The sequence below is a fragment of the Salvelinus fontinalis genome, chromosome 34 (genome assembly GCF_029448725.1).
Source record: "Salvelinus fontinalis isolate EN_2023a chromosome 34, ASM2944872v1, whole genome shotgun sequence".
NCBI lineage: Eukaryota > Metazoa > Chordata > Actinopteri > Salmoniformes > Salmonidae > Salvelinus > Salvelinus fontinalis.
The window spans coordinates 34,079,276-34,098,826 of NC_074698.1; the positions used below are offsets into that span (position 1 = coordinate 34,079,276).

Consider the following 19,551-nt stretch of genomic DNA (forward strand, 5'->3'; position numbering starts at 1 on the left):
GAGAGATTCTGAGAAACAGTACTTAAACTGAAAGTTAGGGCCAAAGATAAGATTATTCAGAATAAACTCAAAACTCAAATGTTACGTACCTCACCGATGGTGCACGGGTGATTGTTGGGACAAACTGTGGAAGAGCAGAAGAAAAGCTTGACGACTTCACATTTTAGACAGTTAAATCTGCTAAATCTTTCAAAATGCACACATCCTTTGTTGTGGCCATTACTATACTTACAGTACCACTGCAGCTGCCCCATAGCTTTGTGAGCCACTGCTAGCATGTCCTCTGGCATGGTGGGGAGGAAGGCTCTCTATAGACACACAGGAACAAACATCAATGTTAGCTGGACTATACATGAACAGAACGGGATACTAGGACCACCCTGGAGATAAGTCACTGGCGTTAATGTGTTGAACACTGTTGCTTTCTACGGACTGTATTGACTGATACTTCACTGATGTGGTGGATAGGCCTTTTTAAGGATTTTAATAATTAATCAACCAACCATTTTCAGACTACAGGGCAAAGCCAAACCATACTGCGCTGGCATTGATATTTATTTTCACAGGTTACCTTTTCAGCACCATTCTATTAAGTGTTGAATGCATACCAGGCCAGCCCAGTACAGCTTGGCTCGGCTCAGTAGTGTGAAAAGGGTTTAGCCTGGATTCCTTCCAGACCAGGGTTGTCAAACTAAATTCCTGTAGGACTGTGTGTAAGCTGGTTTTTGTTATTTCCTTTCTATTCATGTCAAATGAAGACCTTGGCAACCAGGTGAGGGGAGTTCTTAACTAGTCCTTACCCTATGGACTATAATCAAAACTGAAGTAGTGCACTACATAGGAAACAGTGTTTCAGCAGCTACAGTGTTCCCACCTGCATGTTGGCAGGAAGTAGTGCCAGCTGCTGGAGGGGCGTCAGTAGACCCTGGTTCCCACAGAGCAGCACTGCAGCCAGGTGAACGCTCAGCTCCACCACCACACACTGGGCCCCAGAGGCCCCGGGACGGACCTCCAGGGGCCCCAGCCGGTTGGCCACCAGGGCCTGGGCGAAGGCCCTCACCTCTGGGCTGACCAGCACCTTGGAGGCCTGGATGAATGCCAACAGGGCCTGGCATTGCTGGAGGGATACAGTGTTAGATTTAGGTGTGAAGACACTGTTAAAGAGACAGGTGAAGTATGGAAGCTGAGGAGACAGAAAATAATATTCCTTTCTCTTGATATGTGTACTCATTCACTACTTCCCGCAAATCTAAAAGCATTTGATTGGTGGTGACATGGGCTAGTAGGAGTTTCCACCATATGTCTTATATCAGTCATTTTCTTTCAAATCAGTGAAGGGTAGGAAGGAGAGAATTGGGACTACGTCACAGTATTTTGTCTTTGTATAAGGACTCTTACCACAGGTTTAGGATGGAAGCTGTCATTGGCTGATCTGTAGAGAGAGGTGACTTCTCTGAACAGGGCCAGGAGCAGGTAGACTGCCTTCTTCTGTGGAGGACATTTACAGCCCTGCACACACACACACATGTCCAATGCAGTGTTTATCCCCCAATATCAAAATAATTTATTGGTAACAATGAAGTACCTTACTATGATTGTTTTTAATTAAAATTGTCAAAAAGAAACAATAGCTTCTTAACACAGAGCAATTTCTCAAGCAATAATTTTGCTCGGACTGTCTGAGGGGAGTGGTCTGAGTGGGGATGGAAAAACTGAAAACTTGCTGTTATTGGCAGAGATTTGGAACTCTTTCTTATTGGTCTATTAACTCATTTACTGGATGGTGATGTCACCATGGAAGGCCAAAACTCCATCCCACCAAAACAGGCTGAAAAACAGCTCTCACACTAATAGGGCCTTATCATCACTTTCACAGTATTATTCCAACCTCCGTGTGGAAATATACACACAGGAAAATCATGTTTTGACTGCACTGGGCCTTTAACACTTTAAAAACAGAATATCTGATAGAAAGAACATACAAATGAACAAGCAAAATCAAATCACAAGCTTATGCAAAATGTTCTGCAGGTGTTTCAGTTATGAAGTAAAGTAGAACTACAACAATACCTCACAAGCGTTGTCCAATCCCTCGAGTTTGCCTTCCATCATTGCCTTGGCAACAGCATCTCGGATCGTCTTGTAATGCTCTCCACACACAAGATATTGGTCTATCTGGCTGCCATCTTCATTCTGAAGGACAACAGAAGAGAGCAAGAGTGGTTAAAATGGTATGAAATATGTTTTATATCATCACATCAATACAGGAATACTTTGTAAAATACTCCAAAAATGCTAGCCATGAGGTTCTAGATATTAAATACCCATTTAACAAATTCAAACTTAAAAACATTATGGATGGAATAAGAACACCCTAAGCTAAAAGGTTGACTATCCCTGTACCACTTCCAGCTTGGTACTGACATCTTATTGCTCCCTACATTACTCTCCTATAAAGAAAGACAAAATGGCCACCATTACCTGCTGCAGAACTTCAGCAGGGAACAACCACCGGATGTCAGCCACCTTCAGGAGTGTCTGAACAAACTCCACGCCGCGCTGGCTGCAGATCTTACGGATGAGGTAGACCCGGTACCAGTCATTCCCGCTGCGTCTACACAGTTCTACCACACTGGTCAGGAAGGCCGCAACGCCGTTAGGAGACTCCTCCTGCGATCCTATTGGACCATAATGGGAGAGGGAAGCGTCACATGAACACATACGATTGATTGAGAGGAGGACTAGGATATCTAGGCAAACATATACTCATTTTTTAAATAGATAGGTTTAATAGTCACATACACTGGATAGATGAAGTTAGATATGTTGTTTTACAGAGTCAGCCATAGTAGTATGGCGCCCCTTGAGCAAATTAAGGTTAAATGCCTTGCTTAAGAGCACATCGACAGATTTTCTTCCTTGTCGGCTCAGGTATTCAAACCAGCAACCTTTCAGTTACTGACCCAACAATCTAACCGCTAGGCTACCTGCCGTCCTACTGTATTAATTAAATCATTGAATAGTCTATCAAATCAATGATATATATTGTACGACAGTTGACCTACACCAGCAAGTATCATTTTGAAACAAGGGTAGTGTTCAATAGGAACAAAATGGAAGAAAAAAAACTTTATTAAATGGAGTGATACTGGCAGACTACTTGAAATGACCCAATACTAGTTGTACCCTACTGAACAGGATCCAGGATGACGTACGTACCTGTGGCAGCAGACAGCATGTGGACCAGCAGGTCTGCAGCCCTGTCCAGCCCCATGCGCACCCTGGCCACCTGCTGCAGGTACTCTACGGTGGCTGCGTGGCCGGCATCCAACTGCAGGAAGTCCCCCAGGAAGACCCTCTCATCCTGCATGCAGGCCTGCTGCTCCGCCGCCGTGTGGCACTGCATCCGCTCAAACATGGAATCCTGGGATGGAGAGGAGGGTGTGACAATGATGTCACTGAAAAAGCATTTCACTGAAAGATGCTACATGTAGAAGCTTGGTGAACTGCAACTACACTTAGGCTCAATATAAACAATTCCCTCCCCTGCCCCGCATCCCATTTCCCCACAACACGGTGGAGAGGTTAGTGCCATCTGACTTCCCAAGGATCCTTGATAGCAAGACTATTTTACTTTCAGTTACGTCCATCAACTTCAAAACAGCCGTAAAAATAATAGTTTTGGTAATTGAAAACATATTTCACAGTGATTTAGATGGTACAATGATTCCCTACACTATTCAGTGCTTGTTTTCTCACATATACTGAAATTGAGCATGGAATTTCAGTAACCAGACAATGACAAAGCGATTTCTACATTGGCCGCTTGCCCCAGTCTGCCATTGTTCGTTGTGCTCGATGAGGAGATGACCACGCCTTTTAGTGACTTCGATGTAAGAGGGAGAGTGCAGTTTTCCCATCTGGCTTTTGTTGTCAAATAGCAAGTCTGCATTTTAGAATGCTATTTTGTGTGTGAAACACTATCATTCCACTATTACTGCAGATAGAATATTATGGACATTTTCTGAAATTACAATGCAAAAACTCTACATGTAGCTGTTTGAAATAGCATTATTTCACTGAAATAGCACGCGTCACTGAAATAGCATTATTCACTGAAATAGCACGCGTCACTGAAATAGCATTATTCACTGAAATAGCACACGTCACTGAAATAGCATAAGTCCCTGAAATAGCATTATTCACTGAAATAGCACAAATCCCTGAAATAGCATTATTCACTGAAATAGCACCTACCTCTGAAATAGCACGCGTCACTGAAATAGCATTATTCACTGAAATAGCACATGTAGCCATTGACATAACTAAATCCACATCAGTAAAGACTGAGTTTCAAGCATGACACTATGTATTACTTTTAAGGCTAGGATTTTGTATCAACTCCAAACAGTCAAGTCAATGTACTTAGCCGATATCTCTTCACACCAACAATTACTGATGCATAACTCTTTACATACACCAACCACATAAATGTTACTGTAGATTCAAATGGGCCATATATACACCTACCTCCAGACATATGAGTCAATGGGCCATATATACACCTACCTCCATTCAAATGGGCCATATGTACACCTACCTCCAGACATATGAGTCAATGGGCCATATATACACCTACCTCCATTCAAATGGGCCATATGTACACCTACCTCCATTCAAATGGGCCATATATACACCTACCTCCAGACATATGAGTCAATGGGCCATATATACACCTACCTCCATTCAAATGGGCCATATGTACACCTACCTCCATTCAAATGGGCCATATATACACCTACCTCCAGACATATGAGTCAATGGGCCATATATACACCTACCTCCAGACATATGAGTCAATGGGCCATATATACACCTACCTCCATTCAAATGGGCCATATGTACACCTACCTCCAGACATATGAGTCAATGGGCCATATATACACCTACCTCCATTCAATGGGCCATATGTACACCTACCTCCAGACAGTTGATATACAGACAATACAGTTCCTTCTTGTCTGATTCCTCCAAGATGTTGCTCTGTTCAACTGCTGTCAGGTGCTGCTGCAGGTAGTCTTTCACGTCATCAAAGCTTCAAAAACAAACATGAATTGAATCAAACGGTGAGGGGCATTTGAAAAATGTTGATATACATGATTACAAGATAATCATGAATGAAAGAGTAGTCTAGCAGTACTAGTCACGTAATCACCTGTATTTGAGCAGGAGTTTGAGAACAACCGACCGAACTACTGGGTTTTTGTCAACAGAGTCGTCAAAGGGAGAGAGGGCCTTGGTCAGAATCTGACGATGAGCTGGCAAAGAGGAAGAGGATTGTGAGGACAACAACACACACACACAACAAGACAAACACACAGTGGCCCACACACCGCCCACACCCCCATCTCCACCCACTCACCACCTCTGATGATGGGCACAGAGTGGACCTCCACCATGAGGAAGGAGAGCAGGTGGAGGATGATGGCACTGCAGGGGGGAGAGTTGTCCTTGAAGCACACTGTTGAGACCAGGTCTATGAAGAAGGCGTTGCACTGCTTCCTGAAGCGGGCTGTCTGGTTGATCAGAACTCTGTGTAATAACATGATTGACACAACAGTGACCAACAAACAATGCAATGAACCGACACATGCTTAATTACTTTAATTACATACTTAATTACATTCCGTTACAGTATTGATGGGTTCTGACTCTAAACTTTAAATAGTGTTAATTATCAGGTATCCTATTGAAATATTGAGCGCCATAGTCTGGTTTCTACACCAGAAGTTAATGGGTATCTGTAGGAGGACTGCATATGGCGGAGGCAATTCAGTTTGGAATGTATTGAGTAAATGGAAGGCAATCACGTTTGCAGGAGGGTGGAGAGATGCGGTTTAGTGAGGAAGGGGGTCAGGTCACATTAAGGGAGAAGGAACAGTTTATGGCCCGCATCACTTAACTTCCTGCCTAGCAATAAAGAGAAGGAGGAGACTCCACCCAAACTAGGGTATATATACTACCACTGGTGGAAATATGTCTTTGTCTTATGCAGCTGTAAACTTGGTTTGAGCTTTACTAATCGTCCATGAGTTTTTACAAGGTTAATTTAGAACCTAACAGTATGAAAGCATTTAAAACTGGTGAGCCTAAAATGCATACAAAAAAACGGTATTGCGTAATTAATGAATTGCAGTGAAATTAATGAATGAATAAGTGAATGGCAGTGAAACTAATGAATGGCAGGGAAATGAATGAATGAATTGAAGCTTAATCAACAATAGAACACTAAAATAGGATTAAATCACAATAAAGTCAGAGTTATTTCCATGAGGTTATCTTCTTCAGATAACAAACAGACCCATCAGTATGTCTAATAACCTTAGTCATGTACTAATCAACATGAGGGTCCGCCCTCACCTTATGTCTTCAGAGGGCCTGAGAGCGAAGTCGTCTGGCACAGCCTGCATGCAGAGAGGACAGAACATCTGACCTGGGACCAGCCACTGTCTGATGCAGACCAGGCAGTAGATGTGGTCACACGGCAGGCTCAGGGGGTCATGGGGGTCGCTCATACACACAGGGCACGGCTGGAGGCCAAACCTGGACACGGACAAGATATCGGTATGCAAGTTAAGCATACAGCATGCAGGACGCTGAGTTTGTTAAAATTATAGAGCTAGACACTAGTTATACAGTCGTGGCCAAAAGTTTTGAGAATGACACAAATATTAATTTCCACAAAGTTTGCTGCTTCAGTGTCTTTAGATTTTTTTGTCAGATGTTACTATGGAATACTGAAGTATAATTACAAGCATTTCATAAGTCTTTTTCAAGACCTCTGCAATCCGCCCTGGCATGCTGTCAATTAACTTCTGGGCCACATCCTGACTGATGGCAGCCCATTCTTGCATAATCAATGCTTGGAGTTTGTCAGAATTTGTGGGCTTTTGTTTGTCCACCCGCCTCTTGAGGATTGACCACAAGTTCTCAATGGGATTAAGGTCTGGGGAGTTTCCTGGCCATGGACCCAAAATATCGATGTTTTGTTCCCCGAGCCACTTAGTTATCACTTGTGCCTTATGGCAAGGTGCTCCATCATGCTGGAAAAGGCATTGTTCGTCACCAAACTGTTCCTGGATGGTTGGGAGAAGTTGCTCTCGGAGGATGTGTTGGTACCATTCTTTATTCATGGCTGTGTTCTCTGGCAAAATTGTGAGTGAGCCCACTCCCTTGGCTGAGAAGCAACCCCACACATGAATGGTCTCAGGATGCTTTACTGTTGGCATGACACAGGACTGATGGTAGCGCTCACCTTGTCTTCTCCGGACAAGCTTTTTTGCGGATGCCCCAAACAATCGGAAAGGGGATTTCTCAAAGAAAATGACTTTACCCCAGTCCTCAGCAGTCCAATACCTATACCTTTTGCAGAATATCAGTCTGTTCCTGATGTTTTTCCTGGAGAGAAGTGGCTTCTTTGCTGCCCTTCTTGACACCAGGCCATCCTCCAAAAGGCTTCGCTTCACTGTGCGTGCAGATGCACTCACACCTGCCTGCTGCCATTCCTGAGCTCTGTACTGGTGGTGCGCCGATCCCGCAGCTCAATAAGCTTAAGGAGACGGTCCTGGCGCTTGCTGGACTTTCTTGAGCACCCTGAAGCCTTCTTCACAACAATTGAACCGCTCTCCTCTATCTCTTCAGTTCATTTGCATGGTAAAGAGGGACTTTGAAATTAATTGCAATTCATCTGATCACTCTTCATAACATTCTAGAGTATATGCAAATTGCCATCATACAAACTGCGGCAGCAGACTTTGTGAAAATTAATATTTGTGTCACTCTCAGAACTTTTGGCCACGACTGTACACTATAATGAAGGCCCTGAGTTTTTCTTTGTTATGTGAATGTGACCAGGAAAAAGTCCAGGTCCTTGTTTATACCCACTATAAGTAAGGCCCTGAGGTTTTAGTGGTCAGAGTCCAATCATGATCCAGCAATATGCTTCCTTTGTGGTATAATACCAGCCAATCTCTGCTTTGCTGGATCAGGATTCCAATAGAAATACACTTCCAGAAAGATGAGAAAGGAAAGGGAATCCGTACCTGAAAATGCACTCCATTGCTCCGTCTTTGCAGGCTTTCAGTATACCGATCACTGCCTCAAACGGCTTCTTCATTTTCAGGTCAGAGTCCTTCTCCAGGATCTTGATAGAACAAAGACAACAAATGCCATTTTGAAAGGAAAGGAAAATGGACACTGAACAAAAAGATAAACTCAACATGTAAAGTGTTGGTCCTATGTTTCATGAGCTGAAATAAAAGATTGCAGACATTTCCCATATGCACAAAAAGCGTATTTCTCTCAAATTTTGGGCACAAATTTGTTTGCATCCCTGTTAGCGAGCATTTATCCTTTACCAAGATAATTCATCCACCTGTCAGGTGTGGCATATCAAGAAGCTGATTCAACAACATGATCATTACACAGGTACACCTTGTGCTGGAGACAATAAACCTGCACATTTTAGAGTGGCCTTTTGTCAAACAACACAATGGCACATACGTCAAAAGTTTTGGGGAGCGTGCAATTGGCATCCTGATTGCAGGAATGTTCACCAGAGCTGTTGCCAGAAAATGTAATGTTCATTTCTCTACCATAAGCCTCCTCCAACGGTGTTTTAGAGAATTTGGCAGTACATTCAAAATCGGACTCACAACTGCAGACCACGTGTATGGCATCGTGTGGGTGAGCGGTTTACTGATGTCAACGTTGTGAACAGAGTGCCCATGGTGGCCGTGGGGTTCTGGTATGGGCAGACATAAGCTACGGACAATGTACACAATTGCATTTTATCAATGTCAATTTGAATGTACAGAGATAACGTGACGAGGTCCTGAGGCCCATTGTCATGCCATTCATCCGCCGCCATCCCCTCCTGTTTCAGCATGATAATGCACGGCCCCATGTCACAAGGATCTGCACACAATTCCTGGAAGCTGAAAGTGTCCCAGTTCTTCCATGGCCTGCATACTCACCAGACATGTCACCCATTGAGCAGGTTTGGGCTGCTCTGGATCAACGTGTACGACAGCGTGTTCACGTTCCCACCAATATTCAGCAACTTCGCACAGCCATTGAAGAGGAGTGGGACAACATTCCACAATCAACAGCCTGATCAACTCTATGCAAAGACGATGTCTCGCTGCATGAGGCAAATGGTGGTCACACCAGATACTGACTGGTTTTCTGATGCCCACATTATTTTTAAGGTGTCTGTGATCAAGAGATTCATATCTGTATTCCCAGTCATGTGAAATCCATAGATTAAATTAATTTATTTCAATAGACAGATTTCCTTATGTGAACTGTAACTCAGTAAAACCTTTGAAATTGTTGCATATTGCATTTATATTTTTGTTCAGTATATTATTCTGATATTAGCCCAGGCAAATCAGAGGAGTGGTGTGGTTACCTCCGCATACAGTGACTAAAATAGATCACTGAAGGGCACCATTTTATTTAACTAGGCAAGTCAGTTAAGAACAAATTCTTATTTACAATGACGGCCTACACTCGCCAAACCTGGGCCAATTGTGCGCAGCCCTATGGGACTCCCAATCACGTCCGGTTGTGATACAGCCTGGATTCAAACCAGGGTGTCTGTAGTGAAGCCTCTAGCACTGAGATGCAGTGCCTTAGACCGCTGCGCCACTATACAGTACTATGCATACACTAAAAGGCGGTTTCCCAGACAGAATAAGCCCAATCCTGGATTTAAATCATGTTTGATGGAGATTCTCAATTGACATCAGCATTCCTTTAGATATGACCCCAGACCACACTGACCTGGCACAACCCTCTGGTGTGCTCCAAGACCAGAGGCTTCAGCTTCTTCTCCACCGCCTCGATGCCCAGTAACATGTGCTCCACAAACAGAGACAAGGTGACGATGCGGTTCCACCCGGTCCTACAGGAACAACAAAACAAACAAGTCACACAAAATAATACAACTGGCATTCTGTTGTTCTAAAGTTTTAGCAGCTACCAAATAATACAAAACTGCCCTTCAGATGACTGGACAGCTTTACACTTATTTTAAATCTAATTTAAATAAAAGGGACTTTTGAAGGGACAATTCGACAAACAAAAAACAACAGTTGATAAATAGAGTCAGTTTATATACCGGCCATGTCAATGTCACTGTGTCAACCTCGCCATTCATGTTCCTGTCATTGAGATTGAATAGAATCCCTGTTAACTCACTGAACTCTGTGGACCATGGCCATGCTCCTGTCCTTATAGTGTCTCAGATTCTCCTCGGAGCAGACCAACTCGATGGGAACCTGGAGCCTCTTGACCTGTCTGAGCCAGACCAGCCGCTGGCCGTCCGTGTCCAGGGCCTGGGGCTCCAGGTATTCTACACAGGCCACGGCCGCATACACGTCCAGCACCTGGGGAGTTAACGCATGCTTTGAGGGGTAACGCAGTCTCATGTAGCTAGACATGGCGTTATCACATTTGATCCGCATCCTGGCAGAGGAGAACATAGATGCCAGGCACACAAGGCTATGGTCAATGCAAAATGACACAATGCAGAGGAATATACTGAAGATATCCTTGTTCCTGAAAATGGTTTATATTAACACAAGTATGTGTCCCAATACAACACAAGCCACACAGCATAAAGGAGTGATATTCCAGCAAGCATCTCCCCTATGCTTGAGATAAAACGCAAATATTTACCTTACATTTCATCTCTACCAGCATTCAAAGACTGGAAGAAAACAAAAGTATCATTGTTTGAAATAAAATGAAGAATGCCTTTAACACAGAACTGGCCTGCTATACTAGACTTCAGTGGAGGCTGCTGAGGGGAGGACGGCTCATAATGTCCTGCTCCTGGTTTTAATTTCAACATTTTCACACCTAGAACCATCGCGGCTCTGCTTGCGCTCGCCAACAGTTAGGACTCCAGTGCAGCTGGTATAGAACATAGTGTTTCCCCAACGCCCCAGTGTAGCTTCCCAGTAATACTGACCAGCTCATCCCCCTCTCTGGCATGTGTGTTCCCCCGGAGGACCTGGGCCAACTGGGGCTCCATGCTGATCATCCTGGACAGGTTCTGCAGGCGGTTCTTAAACTCATGGTAGGCAGCGTGGACCCAGGGCAGCGAGGTCACTTCCTTCCCCATGACGTCATCGTGACGCAGCCGCAGCTCGTTCACACAACAGGTCAAGGCACCGCAAAGGAGCTGGATGGTTGGTTAGGATGTATGGATGCGTACACACACACACACACACACACACAAACTAATAATTAACACCTTGAAATAACAATTCAATTCATATTTATCTAGCCAGGACTGTCCAGTCAGGATGATGATTGCTGGGATCCATAAAAACAGACTAATGACATCATTATATAAATGTTGAAAGTAAAAGAAGGAAACTCATTACCTGCAGATCCTCCTGACAGGTCACACTCATGGTCATGGAGATGAAATCTTGCAGGTACCTGTGGAAGAACTCAGCCTGCATCTCCGGGTCTGCCTCTGAGATGTAGCGGCCCAGTGGGGTCTTCCTAAAGAACTCCTCAAACTGGCCCTGAGTGTGACCTGAACATCCCAGAGGGAAACACCATAACTAGGTTAAATGAAGAGAAAATAACATCCTTCCTAGATAGAGACCTAGTACTGAAGAATTATGGAACACAACACATAGACTACAACCAGGGATGTAGCAGTAAAACAATGCTGAACGTTGGTCAAAACGTAATGCCCTATTCACTAAATAAATGAATGATCCTCCAATACAACCCCTGGTTACAACATATAACAGGGTTCCCCAACTGGAGGCCCGAAAGTTCAGATAAAACTAATTAATTTTAAAAAAATCTAATACTTTTGTATTTTCATTATTGGACTTAAGACTTTAAAAACACCAGGAAATCAGCACCAAGTGATTTTAATTCAAGAAATTTGTTCCAAAGTATTCTCACGCAACACAGAGAGACATATGATTGTATACAAATATAAGCAAGGTTTGAAATGATTATGTTTTAGTCAAACATATCTGTTTGGGCTTCTTGCAGTCTACAAATGATTTGTAATTATGATCCGGCCCCCCAACATCCACTCAAAAAGAAAAGAAAAAGGGCCCTCGGCTGAATCTAGTTGATGATCCCTGACATATAAGTTAGATGTATGAGGTATTGTCATAACCCACTACCTTCATGCTGGAGAGCATGGACCCAGAGTTCATCCAGGTAGTCCCTGATCCTCCAGCTGAAGGGCATGATGCAGCCGATGTTCTTGTCCAGCCCAATGTAGTTCTGGACCAGGATGGTCTTTGACTCTGAACTGGGACAGGGAGGGAGGGGTTAATATAGAGTGGAAAGAGAGAGGAAGTTGTTGATTCACTGACATTCTAGAATCAGAGCTGACAGAAGAAAGCATCTCTAGTCTTGAACACAGAAATATAATTACTAGAAGGGACAAAGCCCCTCAGACCATGGTAATTTGACTGGAATACTCAATATGGCCGCCGGTCCACCCATTGCAGAACAACAACTTGATTAGAAATGTCTGTTCTTGTCTTTCTATTTCTATGCTCTCAAGTCCAACAACATAACCATTGCTGTGACAGTACAGTACTTACTTGAGGTCCAGTCTTGTGTAGGGAACCTCGAGTAGTTTGTCGTTCCCAAAGATGTCCAACCAGAGTTTCTTAACCGCCTCTCCAGAGTTGGAGTCCAGCAGAATGTCCAGGTTGCGGTCGCGGTCGATGACAGAGACCAGCTGGGCCAAGAAGGGAATAACCACAGCCTGCACCCTTTTCCATAGGGTGTGTCTGGTACAAAAAAGTAGAAAACCAGTTTAGTAGAGCTGTTTATGGGCAATATGGTGCAAGTCAAAATGTATGGTTATTTGGCCAATCAAAAATATCTTATGTCCCTTAAAGAGTTAGTTAAAAATCTTTAAAGTCCCTTTGAATTTAGCAAACAATGAGGATTTGTACTGGTATAAGAGGTTTTGAAATCATAGTGGTCACTCACCTGAATGTCCCTCCTTCCTGCAGTGCGTCAATGTTGGACGCCTCCTTGATGACCCAGTTATTTGAGCACAGTTTGAGCGTGTTGTCATCATGGGTCGACAGCAACGAGTGAAGACGTCTCTTCACGGTCCTCAGAAATTCAGCTGTTCATAACAATTCATAGTCTGAGTAGTATCATTGTGAATGGAGTGCATGTCAATGATGACCCATTGTAGTGCTGTATCCATGCAAGCTTGGATATGGTAATGCCAGAGAAGTATGGAGATCCTTATTGAGTCTCTCAATTTTCAAACTTCTCCGGCGCTAGCACGCACTACAGCTTAGATATAGCACACCAATGGGTAAACAGTTATTAAGAATTGGCCTAAACAGCAATAATAATAGATTCATTTTATATAGCGCTTATTACTACAAGAAGAATCTCCAAGTCACTTTAAAAATCCCCAAAAATAAACAATTAGTACTATAGTAGTTATCCTACCTCTTATTTGTTGGTTGTCAGTCAGGAGTGTGAGCAGGATCTCCACTCTCCTGGTGCTACGGACTCCGCCCTCCAGCTGGTCTCTGAGCATGCCCACTGCACTCTGCACACAGCTACGTACCAGCGCCGTGGTGTCCACAACACTCCCCCAGCTCTGCAGTAGGAACATGGTCAAGACACATGAAACATGAGGAAGGTGTTCCAAAACCACATGGGTTATGTACAGTAAAACCACATGGGTTATGTACAGTAAAACCACATGGGTTATGTACAGTAAAACCACATGGGTTATGTACAGTAAAACCACATGGGTTATGTACAGTAAAACCACATGGGTTATGTACAGTAAAACCACATGGGTTATGTACAGTAAAACCACATGGGTTATGTACAGTAAAACCACATGGGTTATGTACAGTAAAACCACATGGTTATGTACAGTAAAACCACATGGGTTATGTACAGTAAAACCACATGGGTTATGTACAGTAAAACCACACGGGTTATGTACAGTAAAACCACATGGGTTATGTACAGTAAAACCACATGGGTTATGTACAGTAAAACCACATGGGTTATGTACAGTAAAACCACATGGGTTATGTACAGTAAAACCACATGGGTTATGTACACATGATATTTACATGGTGCTACAAACAGGATTTATTTGAATTTTTGCAGTATTACTGTAAAACACTGCAAGAGGAAAAGGCTTTTACAAGAGGAAGTCCATCATACAGAATGCCAAAACAATATTGTAGCAAATAATAACACCTAAATATTAAAATGTTAAAGTCTAACATCAAAAACTGCATCCTCTTTTAAAGCATTAGATTGTATCTCAGTTTATAATGCTAAATAGTGTAGACCTGTCGTATAGGATCTTTCAACCAAAAATATGATGATTTCTACGCTGTTTGTGCAATTTCAGTGCTTGTTTTCTCACAAACTGAAATTGAGTGTGAAATTTTAGAAAACAGGAAATTGCATTTGCGATTTGCACTAAATAACACGGCCACGAAGTCAGAAAAGGCAATCCCATTTTGACAACGGATGCCCCTCTGGCGAGAGAAATCAATAGGCAAATATCACAGCCAATCACAACACTGACGGGTAAGTAATAGTGTAAAACTCACTGTTTGGTCTTCATGTTCCTGTTGCTCTGTCTCAGTGTACATGTCATCTACCTCCATAGCTGTGCATAAACATAGAAGGCTCTTTTAACTATGTCAACAGGTCATTTTTTATGAAGAAGTGTATCAGTACGAAGACATTTTGCCATTATCATCAATACGAGTGTAAAAGGTCATTCACCTTCAGGCTCATCCTTTTTCTCCTCAAACAGTTGACTGATGGTAAGGTTTCTCAAGGCTTTGATATCTGACACAATATCTTTCGATCTTCTGAGGTCATCAATATGAACCGACCTCCAGGGGTCTATATTGGATTTCAAAAAAAGAAAACGTTTTTTTTTACAAAAGTTTTCAATCTCAGATGATCTTTTGTGTACGTATCCCATTTCAACATGTTCTAAAGTTGTAAAATGTTTGAACCAACGATAAGCTCACCTCCATGAAATCCGACATAGGATGTCCCTCCTTCCATTCTCGGCAATTTAGTAATGAAGTAGACGAAGACCTTGCCTCCCATCTCCTCTTGCCTTGATTTGTTGATTTCATTGATGGCAGAATATCTGAAATTAATTAGATAAATTATTAGATATAATCCGATTTAGTTTTTTAAAATGTATTATTTATCAAATTACATGTATTCCGGACTTCACTTACTTGGCGGAGGCAATGAGATTTGCACTATGCGACGCTTCATCAAAATCTGACTGAATGATCAGTATTTTGTTGCCAGATGTATTCTCTCTCCCATTTCCAGATGTGAGGAAATGACTAAGAAGAGAGCAATGTTTTTAACCTGACCAAAAGGTTTCAACTCAACGGCTAATGGACAATCAATAAAGCATGATGAGGATGAACTAAAAGGTGTCAAACCTGATCTTCTTGAGGAAGGAGTGCTCCGTGTCAAACTGCTGAAGAGAGAGAAGCTCGACATTGGTCACAACCTCTTCCAGTGGTCCAACATCTGATGCTGTTAAAAGTCTGGAAAAGGTAGTCACCTTGGAAAGTAAAAAAAAATAAAAATAGGACTATATAAACAAACGTTTAATAAGAGTTATATCCCAAAGTTGCCAGGGTTTTCAGAAATCCTGGTTGGAGAATTCCCTCCTGATTACGGGAATCCCCCAATCAAGATTTCTGAAAAAACTAAGAATTTTTGGAATATTGAAAGCCTACATTTGATTGTGGTAAAACAATTATATAACAAATTGTTACCTCTGTGAAGGAGGAATGGCACTGCTCGTCCTGTTGAGTGTGAGAGAAGATGAAGTCGGCCAAAGAGCTGTGCTTCTGGTCCTCAAAGTAGATCCTGGCCAGATGTTCACTCTCCACCCTGGGGAGACCAGTGCAGTCCAGCCGAACCACCGAGTCCGGAGTGGCACAGTTCAGAAGGATCAGTTTGGCCTCGTCCAGGACTCTTCTTTGGGGGTCGGAAATGTCTGTCTCTCCCCTTTGTTTCTCTGTCATTTGGAGGACCACCGAAGCACACGTGTCGGAATGGTAGCCAATGAAAACGTCAGGAGGTAGGTACTTGTATGTCTGGGGGGCCATGGAGTGTTGGTTATTGAGGGCCACAAACTGCCCAACCCATTTCTCCAACTCCACAACAACTGCTCTTTGTTCCTCCTTGAGAACTGTATGGATGTCCAGATAGTGCTTCTCAAGCCTGTTGATGAGAGGGATTGGAAACTGTTTGTAGACCACCTCTTTCTCCTCAATGACAATGAGCCTGAAGTCTTTGTGTACTCTGCATTTGACACGATGTGTCCCCAGTCCCAGGTCAACGTACTTCTGTCCTCCCAAGCAGACGTAGTACTGGTTCAGAGCATCGTAGAGACTTTCGTAGAGGTTCTGCAAGTTCAGGAGCACGACGGTTCGACCGGTTTCCATGCAGATCTTGACTCTGTTGATGTTGCGGCAGATCTGGGTGTACTCTTGGTCCTTGGGGAAGCTAGACCCGAAGATAATCTCTGGCTGGCAGCTCTCAGAGAAAAAAGTCTGCTGCAGGATCTGTAGTGCTGCATAGTTCTTGGTCAGAACAAGCAAGTAGCGGCACTCGTCCTCCTGGCCAATCGCAGAAATGTTTTGTCTGACAAGATCTATGGTGCTGATGCTCTCCAGATTCAGGTTGATCTGTATCTTCTGGAGCCTTTGGGTGAAGACTGTGACTGCATCCACGTCGTCCCTGCCACTGAAGTTCCTGAGGACCGCCTCCACGATCTTCTCTGCACTAGGCCTCTGTTCGGAAGCCTTGGTCACTGCGAAAACCATCTTTATCAAGCTGTAGTAGTCACGCAAACCAAAGAAACCTTTCCCCTGTTTACGGCAGATGTTTAGGTAGGCCCTGGCAAAGGGTTGGAAGAAATCCCTGACCTTCTCCAAAATCATTGTGTCAGACGAGCATATGCCTTTAGCGCTCTCAATCAGCTCTTTCTCGTCGGGGTCGCCACGTGAGACAAAAATGCCTCTATTCATCTTCGCAGGATCTAAAGCCCAGTTGGAGATGCCGATGAATCCAACCTTTTTGTGAGGTAGTGGCTCATCATCGATGCATCCCTCTTCTAGCAGAGGATGGAGAGTTTTCAGGGGCATTTTGGGAGAATCCTCAGCCAAGCCAATCTCATCCAGCACCACCACAGATATATACTCCTTCAGGTTCTTCCCCTCCTGGAAGCGACCACATTGCTTGAATGTGTTGATGATGCCCTCCGGTGTGGAGTGAGGGCTGCACTGGAAGGACACCAGGTGAATCTGCTTAAGCCTTTTGTAGAGGTCAGAGTGTGCGGCTTGGCCCTGCATGGCGTCTGCCACCAAGGTTTTAGACAGAGATTTTGAACTCCCAGGTTTCCCCACCAAGAAGAGGGGGATTCTAAGCTCTATACAGACAACCATCATGAAGACATTCTCTTTCAGAGCGTTGTTTCGTGCAATAGTTTCCCCCAAGGGCACTCCGCTCAGAAGGAGATCCTGCATGAGGGAGATCTCCTGCATCACTTTGAATGGGGTGTAGGTTTCAGTGAGGTATTTGCAGATTCTCTGTCGGTACTTGTCCTTGTTTTCCAAGCAGGCGTGATAGCATACTCCCAGAGCCATCACTACAGACCACAAGACTGGGTCTCTTGCTTCTGGCTCCCTCTGGTTCCTCTCACTCCTCTCTGCGTTTTGATTTCTCTGATAATGATTTAGCTCAGCAAGCAGCATCGCATGGTTTTTGTAGAACCACACAAAGGCTTGCATGCAACGTTCTACATCCCTCAGACTTACGAAGCTACATTCGTCTTTCCTTGTCCGCATGTACCTCTGCGAAGCAGACAGGACTTCCGCGATCAACCTGGTGTATAGTATATCGATCGTGTTGGTCTCAACCACCCTCTGGACAATCTGCTGGATGTACATTTTTTCAGTGTGATCATTGAGCTGGCCAAAGTCCCACACCAGAGGTATCATGCTGGGGGGCAAGGCCTGGACTCTGTATACCAACTGGCGGAGAGGGATGGAGCCCAGCTTCTCATCAGTCTCTTCAGCTCGGACTCGATATCCCAGTCCAGCAGACTCCAACCTCTGAATCATCTCGTCAGTGTGTTTTCTGTAAGGGTTGCATGCGGCGATGATCTGCAAGCCGCAATGGGGCACCAAACACTCTCCCTCCACTGTATTATCACAGAGGACTTCCTTGATACTGCTGATGGCTTCCGTGGTGTTGGCTTCGTCAAAAAAGAGGACAGAGTCAAAGCCGTATTCTTGTTTGTTGGTGACCGCAATGGCTTCTGCTTCCCGGATTTTGGTGTAGATCATGTCTGAGCTGGTTCCACCATGAACTTTGACTAGCTTCATGTTCTCCGTGGCCACTCCGCTCCTCCTAAGCTCACATAGGAATTTAATGAGCCTTGTCTTCCCACAGCCTGTCTCCCCCATGATGATGACTGGGATGCCACACCTGAACCGCATGTGGATGGCCAGCATCTTCAGTATATTGTCAGTGGTGAGCTCATACGTTTCGTCAGGATCAAGAGGCCACTGGATTCCCAAGACGTTGCAAAGGCGTTCAATCTTCTCCCCTCTGGGCAGTTGGTCAAAGTCGATATTGAAAGGGACTCTCTGTAGCTTTAGACCCTCATACAGCTCTCTGGACATGATGTCTCTTTTGATCACCCTTCTTGTGGATGGATCGATGGCGTCAACAGAGTTCTGTTCGTTGGGCTGAAGATGGAAGCCAATGAAGGTCATGGACACATGGTCATCGTTGAAGAAGATGTACGGATGTGGTTCTGACTCCCATCGCTTTCTGATCCGGAAGGGTGCCAAGTCTTCGTCGCTGACCCCAGTCAGGTCCATTTGCTGCCTCCCGGGGCTCTGGTCAGAGATACTGAGGGACGGTGTGGCAAAGTCCTTGGCCATCAGAATCATGAAGTCCACCACAAAGTTCTTGAATCCCTGGAGGGTGTCCCCGGTGAAAGAGGCATCACAAAAGACTGACGTCTCACAGTCTCGTAGTTGAAGGTTTAGGAACCATGCGAAATTCCTTAACTCGGCCCACGATGGGTCCATTATGCCACAGAACATAAAGAGCATCTGTAGACATTCTACATAGGTGCCTTCCACCCCATTGTACATGAAGGTGTCCAGGTCAATTTGATTATGGAAACGCGTCAGATACTGGTAGGGTCGTTGGTATGCTTCACTCCTGAACTCTTTGTCATCCATGAATGGGTCTTCAAGCTTTACAACGGAGGGGTCCTCCAGCATCCTCATTTCCTGATCTAGAACCTCTTTTGGTGGGCGGCAGAAGACATTTGGGAACACATCCAGGAATGTGGAGTTGGCACTTGCATTCTGTAAAGAAATAAAGTGTGAGGAACAAAAGTGTGAGTGTGCTTTTCTCTTATCA

At 44.1% G+C, this 19,551-nt stretch overlaps 1 protein-coding gene across 2 annotated transcripts in view; it reads right to left on the reverse strand.

Annotated features, from left to right (window-relative positions):
- rnf213a (ring finger protein 213a) overlaps nucleotides 1-19,551 on the reverse strand; it is a 61,719-nt gene that overhangs the window by 16,676 nt on the left and 25,492 nt on the right. For both annotated transcript variants that reach the window (XM_055898543.1, XM_055898544.1), the window contains exons 28-53: nucleotides 15,879-19,496; nucleotides 15,537-15,661; nucleotides 15,321-15,434; nucleotides 15,102-15,226; nucleotides 14,848-14,970; nucleotides 14,670-14,728; nucleotides 13,534-13,687; nucleotides 13,054-13,195; nucleotides 12,657-12,848; nucleotides 12,228-12,358; nucleotides 11,457-11,614; nucleotides 11,039-11,251; nucleotides 10,264-10,451; nucleotides 9,847-9,967; nucleotides 8,103-8,203; nucleotides 6,421-6,603; nucleotides 5,423-5,592; nucleotides 5,216-5,318; nucleotides 4,981-5,095; nucleotides 3,220-3,424; nucleotides 2,482-2,678; nucleotides 2,071-2,193; nucleotides 1,399-1,509; nucleotides 875-1,117; nucleotides 233-308; nucleotides 90-124 (exon numbers count right to left, since the gene is read on the reverse strand). In XM_055898543.1, the coding sequence (XP_055754518.1) occupies nucleotides 90-124; nucleotides 233-308; nucleotides 875-1,117; nucleotides 1,399-1,509; nucleotides 2,071-2,193; nucleotides 2,482-2,678; nucleotides 3,220-3,424; nucleotides 4,981-5,095; nucleotides 5,216-5,318; nucleotides 5,423-5,592; nucleotides 6,421-6,603; nucleotides 8,103-8,203; nucleotides 9,847-9,967; nucleotides 10,264-10,451; nucleotides 11,039-11,251; nucleotides 11,457-11,614; nucleotides 12,228-12,358; nucleotides 12,657-12,848; nucleotides 13,054-13,195; nucleotides 13,534-13,687; nucleotides 14,670-14,728; nucleotides 14,848-14,970; nucleotides 15,102-15,226; nucleotides 15,321-15,434; nucleotides 15,537-15,661; nucleotides 15,879-19,496 (7,125 nt within the window). The remainder of the gene's footprint in view (nucleotides 1-89; nucleotides 125-232; nucleotides 309-874; nucleotides 1,118-1,398; nucleotides 1,510-2,070; nucleotides 2,194-2,481; nucleotides 2,679-3,219; nucleotides 3,425-4,980; nucleotides 5,096-5,215; nucleotides 5,319-5,422; nucleotides 5,593-6,420; nucleotides 6,604-8,102; nucleotides 8,204-9,846; nucleotides 9,968-10,263; nucleotides 10,452-11,038; nucleotides 11,252-11,456; nucleotides 11,615-12,227; nucleotides 12,359-12,656; nucleotides 12,849-13,053; nucleotides 13,196-13,533; nucleotides 13,688-14,669; nucleotides 14,729-14,847; nucleotides 14,971-15,101; nucleotides 15,227-15,320; nucleotides 15,435-15,536; nucleotides 15,662-15,878; nucleotides 19,497-19,551) is intronic.